The following is a 7,412-nucleotide window of genomic DNA, read 5'->3' as shown; positions in this document are numbered from 1 at the left end:
TGAAAGCATGTTGAACAGGCCAGAAATAGGACTACTTCTACTTGTTTCCAAGAACATCAGGTTTACTACTCAGAACTTACCTTGCACATTGCTGCACAAAGCTATAATTATGCAGAAGAACACTGACCTCAAAATAAAGGTATTTTAAAATTTTGATAATAAAATTCTATTATCTCCCTATTCACAGTATTAGTGGAATGCAAATACATATTAAATAAGCCTCAGACCTTAATTGTCAGTGTTGAAAAGCTCCAGGTCAATTCAGTTGCCCATGTGCGGTGTGTGTAAATGAGGGCTGAGGTTTTCTTCCTTTCAGACAAAAAAAGCAGTAATGTTTTTCTATTTTTTTAATTAATATCTTATTAGCTAAAAATTAGTTCCAATTTTACACCTTGTTTCCTGTTTAAACCTGTTTCTATTGCTTCAACCCAGAGTTTAATATGAAATTAAAGTCACATATTTTAAAATCTCCATAAATGCTCATTTAATTGATAAAAGACATCCAGACCTTTTTCCCCACTGGAAGGAGCAAAGCACCAGTTCCTTGCTCACAGGTGAGAATTCTCCTAAAAATCAAATATCTCACATTTTTTAAAAACTGTGCTGTTGAATTCAACTGTATCACCCAAGTAACTTTTTGGAGAACTTAGGTTCCCAATTTCAGTGAAATTGTTTTGAAATTATCATAGGTATATAATATTTTAATGCAATTTATCTTGCTCCCTTTACCATATGTTGTTCATTTCCATGAGATTGGTTATGCAGATGAAAAAATACATTACAAAAAATCAAACCCATATAATAAGAAATAATCACATTTGATTTGAAGATGCAAACATCACTTTGGGAATTCATAAAAAAAGACCACAGTGGACCTCTGACAGTAAAAAAAGGTAACATTAATCGTGGAGGGAACAAGACGCTTTTGGAAAACTATCTTTTTGAAAATTTATAAATTTATGTTTGAATAGTCAAATATATGTTTGTGTCTGCTTTGGATTGAGAAAAAGAAAAAGCCAGCATCTTTCTCAGCAATGTTAGCCATCATATGGATTACAACCATCCTCCTCTTTCAAGCTGTGAAAAGTTTAATAATAGAAAAAAATATAATCAATAGGATTATATTTTATGACTGCCATCTTAAATGAGATATTAAAAATGTGCAGAATTTAAAACAGTCATAAACCTGATACAGAACCACAGCAAGGTCATTAATGGCCCAATTTCCAAGCAAAATTCAATACATGCCAACAAGCTGGTTTTGCACAACAAAGAAGAGTGTTAAAATGTAAAAACAAAACCCCACGATTCACTGACATGTCTTTTCTTGCTTTGGAAATCTCAGGTATTTTGAAGAGATCTGCATCACCTCAGACATCTCACTGGCAAGTGGCAATCAGATCTAGGAAAAGCAAACTATCCAAACAGCTTGGATTTTTCTTCCTCCACTCTAGAGAAGTTACAGTTTTCAGAACAAGTATATATTCATGCTTGTTTGCATCTGAAAGTTCAAGTAGTAGTGATCATCAAATGAAATGTATTTCAGTTTTAAGTGGGAAAACATCAACATGGAACTCAGCTACAATCAGTTGTAACCCAAGCTTCTTCCAAATGTTCCGTGACGAATTCTCGAAGCATCTTTCTATCATTTGAAGTGCTACCCACCTGTCTTTCTAAAATTATTTGCTATTATAGAGAGGGGATCTGAAACTAAGGTTAACCAAACTTTTTGGCTCTGGAAACTTTACTGTCGGAAAAGAATATAAAACTTTCATAAATTTACTTGTCAGCAGCAAAAAGACTCTTCAAGTGTCTTAACCACTGTACAGCTCGATAGTTTTAATACTTCAACTTTTTTTTTCCATTTTTCATTGTTGAAGAAATAATTTCACAATCTCAAATCAAAGTCAACACTGCAGTGAGGAGAGCTTTTCTACTTTATTACAAAGAGAAGAAGCCTTTATGTGGTCAGAAAATACAAGATTGATCTTTTTTTTTTCTCTTCCTACGAAACGCTGCTGTTCAAACAGCCAGAGTGAATTGTCTCAGTTCACTTCTTTAAGTCCCATCACATTCACTTGGGTATGGATGTCCTTGGCTGCTGAAAATCTGGCCCTTTAGTGCACAGGGCGACAAAGTAGTCCCCTGACCAGCAGTTCCAGAATGTCCCGTTTTCATATATTGCATCCATGCACACCTCCTAAAAATGAGGTACAGCAGGGCAAACATTTTCCAAAATAGATGTCATATATATAATATATACACATTCGTACATACATACCTTTATTCATGTGATGTCCAAAAATTTAAAAAAAATGTACACATTTATTACAAAATCGTAACAAAGACTGGACAGTGTTTTGCTCATTCTGGAAAGATGAAGCTCAGTAATACACAACTCTGGAAACTAACCAGAGACTGTGGCAATATCTTTCTTCTAAACAGTCAGATATTCTTGCATTAAGCTTGGCGAAAACTGCCTTTCAAAAACAGAAGGGGAAGTAAAATGAAGGAAGCAAACCTTGCTCATCTTTCCAAATGAAATACGAGAAGGATCTTCACATAAAAATGCACAAACATTTTTTATTACCAATAGTGCTACAATGAACAATGCAAATTTTGTTGTCTAACTTTTTGTCTTTTTTCTTTTTTTTCGTTTTTACATTTTGGAAAACTAAGTGGTAAACTTTTGTCAGTGTACTTGCTTGTCTTTACAGACCCAAGCTTGTCTGCTGGCAAAAAAGAAAACAAAAACAAAAATTCAGACCCTGCTCAAACTAAAGAAAAACAGTTACAAATTTAGTTGTTGGGCAGCACAGAATTAGTAAGGCAGGACCTCAAATGGTGACCCTTCACATGAGCCAATTGCCAGATCCTCAAGGAATTAAAACCAGGATGCCTGAGCCACATCAGTTCTGCAGTTATGTTGAGTATTGTGCTGAGACAGCCATACCCCAAGAAAAGGGAAGTCTTTAGAAGGCTTGCTGAGCAGGGTTGTAGTTGAAGGTTGATGGCAGATGAGGCCTTTCTTCTAATTTGTCATATTCCAGATGGAACTCCTACAGTTAAAAAAAAAAAAAAGAGAGACAAAAAAACCCAAATAAAAAACCATGTAATTTACCTGCTGAGACCTGGTCTTTCTACCAGTCATACTTGAAAAGCAGAAATACAGAGGAGGTCAAGCACTAATTTATCCTAAGGCAGAAACACATGATTTTGCTGTCTTGAATCACACATTTTACATAGAAAAAAGCAGCCAATGATAACTATCCTAAGCAATTATACCTGCAGAATAGGCTCTCCTACATGTGACCCTTTGAACACTCATTATGATCTCAAACCATTTCATATATGTACACACACAAAAACACAAATCCACAATCACAGCAACAGCTGAATTATGAACAAAAGCTTCTGTCCTCAACATGTCAGGCATACAGAGGCTTATTTAGTATGAACTTAAGTTTGTGGCACACTACCAGACTAAACATTCTCAAGCTATGCCAGAGGAGGCTCAGGTTGGACTTCAGTAAGGATTTCTTCATGGAAAGGGTTCGAATGGGCTGTCCAGGGAGGTGGTGGAGTCACCATTCCTGGAGATGTTCAAGGAGGGACTGGATGTGGCACTGACTGCTGTGGTCTAGCTGACAGGGTGGTGATTGGTTAAAGGTTAGACTCAACCTTAAAGAGTTTTTTCCAACCTAAATGATTCTATGAAATGGTAAGTTAAGCTAACTAGGTTTCTCCTTGGGGAACACTATCTAAAATGCTAGAGACAAGACCTACTTAAGACAGAATTTATCAAAATATCCCACCATGTAGATGAAAACACTAAGAGTAATGCCTAGATTATTAAGGAACACTCTCTGAAGTGATTGATTAAATAACATTTCAGTACAGGCAAACTAAATTGAAGACCAAGTCAATTCAAGAACGGAAATAAAATCTAGGAAATCCAACTCTCAGATCTCTCTTCTTTCAAGGCAAAACAAGGTCTACTTAGGATAAAAAGAACATTCAGCATCATAAAGAAACAAAGTAGGGGAAAATGTGAAGCATTCTGTATTCCCCTGAGAACACTGCCCCTAAAACTGGAAAACCGTAGCAAAACCTATGTGAGCTTACAGCCATCAGCACTGAAATGTCGCACAACATCTGCTTCACTTCTGGTTTCCTGCTCTCTAAAACAACCAAGGGGCTTCTAAGTTTTATTTGTGTGATTGGTTATTTTTTTTTCCAGGGTACTTATTTATTTAGGTGGTGGGTTGGTTTGTTTGGGCTTTTTTAGGTTACAGGTGCACAAATGAATTGCTTTCGACATTCCTAATGAAGACCGCATGCCCAGTTGGTGTATGCCCTCTTGTTGTGCAGGTACATACATGTGCTGAGACTGAAGAGATGACTGCTCCCTCCTTGGGTCAGAAGCAAGATAAAGGTGCAAGAATCTATGTACATATTTTGGTGTCAGAGGCTGGATTGGGTTGGGTGGACCTTAGGGTACCTGTAGGGAGGCTGGAGAGGGAGTTTTTGCAAGGCATGTAGTGATAGGAAAAGGAGGAATGGCTTTAAGTTGAAGAAGGGCAGGATTTAGATTGGATATTAGGAATCAATTCTTTACTGTGAGGGTGGTGAGACACTGGAACATGCTGCCCAGAGAAGCTGTGGATGCCTCATCCCTGGCAGTGCTCAAGGCCAGGTTAGATGGGGCTCTGAGCAACCTGGGTTAGTGGAAGGTGGCCCTGCCCATGGTAGGACACTGAAACTAGATGATCTTTAAGGTCCCTTCCAACCCAAACCATTCTATGATCTTCAGTAATTCTGCAGCCATTTTATAACAGAGAAGATACCACTCAAGCTTTCTCTCCAATTCACGGGTGTCAACAGTTTCTATTTTGCACATAATCATGGAAGGGCCTCCAGAGTACTATGGTCAGCTTCAATCAGTCAACTGAATCTCCACAAGCTCTGAAATGCCTTCAAAACTACCCATGGAAAATTGCTAATTAAACTGGGAAGATAAAACAAGCATGAGTAACCTAAAAAAGGAGGTTTGCAAACTCAAGGTCGTTGTGAGCCTGTATCAGAGGTAGCTGCAATCATGGCGTGTGTCTGGCAGAAATGCTCAGTAGTTTGCGCAATCCTTTGTGCGCCACAAATCAGAAGTCCCTCATTCAGAGGGAAAATGATTCCTTACCAAGTTTTCTTTGGAATGAGTTCAAACTGTCATTGACTGCTAAAATAAACAGGCTTAAACCAGCCTTTTGATTTGCACCCCAGCGTCAACAATGCTCAAGTTCAATACTCAGCAGTGTATAAGAACACCTATAGTTATATCTGACAATATCAAAAAAGAACTCATTGACCAAATATTTTTGATAACTACAAGGAATTTTTTGTTACATACAGGAAAATACTTGTATTACAGGTAGACTTTATATTTCTGCTTTTGCCACTGTGGTTTAGGATGTCAACAGTAGCAGTGATTTTGTAAAAAAATATAATCAGATATGAACAACATTTTTGAAAGTAACATTTATCCCCTGAAAATGTGTTAAATTGTTCTATTTCCTATGTGGAAGCAATTATTAAAACTTAAATATCTTTTATTAAGCAATAATAATGCATACTAAACATGTGTGAAAACTTACAGCACATGTGTGACACTAAATAAATTGTTCATTGCAAAGAAAAGAATAACTTCTCACATCATCCTGAAAACTTGCTTTGATAGTAAAGTTACATCAGCCTGAACATGTACAAACAGTAATAGGTAATGACAGTTAAGACAGGATTGCTTAAGATGATCCATAGCATTAAGAGTAAAACAAAATAAAAAAGAAAGTAAGAAGTATGCTGAGGACAAAACATTCTGGACCGTATAAATCCATCAGAGCAGATGGTATAAAGCCCATGGCTAGCTCAAAAATTCCAAATGAACTGAAAAAGTAGGATTTATACTGACTTAAAGATGGATGCAAATACCTGAATTTATATTAGGGACTGAATTAAAATGCTATGGCACATCTCTATTAGAATAATAAATATAACTTTCTAGTAATTGTGAAACTATTTCAATTAATATTGACCTGAAAAGGACAGGTCAACAGAGAATCAATTTGATTTTATTTCCTAACAGCTTGTGAAGTCTCATTACTCAGCTACTTGGCTGCATTTCCTCCTTCAGTCTATTATCCATTAGAAATATAGAGCCTACAGTTTAGTAAAAAAAAAATTAAATATATTATTTGATGTTTTCTTGAAAAGTTATTCAGGTTTCTTTACTGGGCTTAGTTAAAACTAATCTAGGACACTATCAAAAAAACTATTAAACCATGACTAGTTTATGCTTTTACACATCTAATCTTAAGATTTAGTTGTGTTATCTAGAGAAACTGTAGTATTTCACTATACCTGTCATAATTCAGTATAATTTAAAAGAGGGACAAAAATACATAAGTTCATAATGCAGTGCCTGCAAAGCACAACACATTAAAATATGTGCTGCCCTATGAGAATATGTGCAACAGAAAATTAAAAAGCACCTTGGAAAAACAAATGAACATGCACATAGAAGAGACTCATTTACCAGAAATTACTCCTTTCTGACTGCTTCAAAAAAGGACTAATGAAATTGTTAAGCAGAAATTATGTGGTCTTCTAAGGAACTAATATTCCCAGCATTCACTAATAATGCAGCAGTTAGAGACTGCAATTTATCAGAATGCTTTCTTTTTTCCCCCCTGCTCTTTATACGTCTAATTTCCTGAAATATTTATTAATACTTCTGTGTTTGTTAGAAAAAAATCACTGGCCATACTTTAATTTGCATTTAAAGCAACATAAAGTTATCAAACACTGCTGGTTTTGTTATGGCAAGTCTGCATTAGTCTTCCTCAAAGGAAATATCAACTCCAGGAATTAATACCAGAGGTAACATCATTACTCTTCAATGCTAACATCACACCTGACATACATCAAAGTTCTTATTTCTTCACAGAAGGAAATGTCACAGTTATTTCTAGTATGTGATTCCTCTTGCATATAACAAAACCCAGAATTTTCCCCCAAATCCTTTTTCAACTTCCTGTGACCAATACTCAACTTGCCTGCTGTATTTTGCATTAAACTGCATAAACATTTCAAAATAATATTCCAATTCCTATTTTTACATTAAGAAATATGCAGGCCTAAAAGAAAAGATATTATTGCTTCCTACAGACATTGAGGGGAATAAATAAAATAATCACTTTCCTTATTAAATTACCACTGCAGGTGCAAAACTTCAAGAAGCAACTGACAGCAAGTAAGGAGAATATTTTCTAATGTCAGGGGAATTATTTTCAATATGCAAAATAAAGAGAACAGAATCTATGCAGATTTTGGGAAGACTCATTCAGAGAATGGTAGTGGTT

At 35.8% G+C, this 7,412-nt stretch overlaps 1 protein-coding gene across 1 annotated transcript in view; it reads right to left on the bottom strand.

Annotated features, from left to right (window-relative positions):
• Positions 1–1,918: 1,918 nt before the first annotated feature.
• CNOT2 (CCR4-NOT transcription complex, subunit 2) overlaps positions 1,919–7,412 on the bottom strand; it is a 35,330-nt gene continuing 29,836 nt past the window's right edge. The window contains exon 14 of the mRNA XM_009081094.1: positions 1,919–3,059. Within this exon, the coding sequence (XP_009079342.1) occupies positions 2,973–3,059 (87 nt within the window). The 3' untranslated portion in view covers positions 1,919–2,972. The remainder of the gene's footprint in view (positions 3,060–7,412) is intronic.

The sequence above is a fragment of the Acanthisitta chloris genome, unplaced genomic scaffold (assembly GCF_000695815.1).
Source record: "Acanthisitta chloris isolate BGI_N310 unplaced genomic scaffold, ASM69581v1 scaffold7188, whole genome shotgun sequence".
Classification (NCBI taxonomy): domain Eukaryota; kingdom Metazoa; phylum Chordata; class Aves; order Passeriformes; family Acanthisittidae; genus Acanthisitta; species Acanthisitta chloris.
The sequence above is the reverse complement of the archived record's forward strand: the minus strand, read 5'-3'. Positions and strand labels throughout refer to the sequence as shown.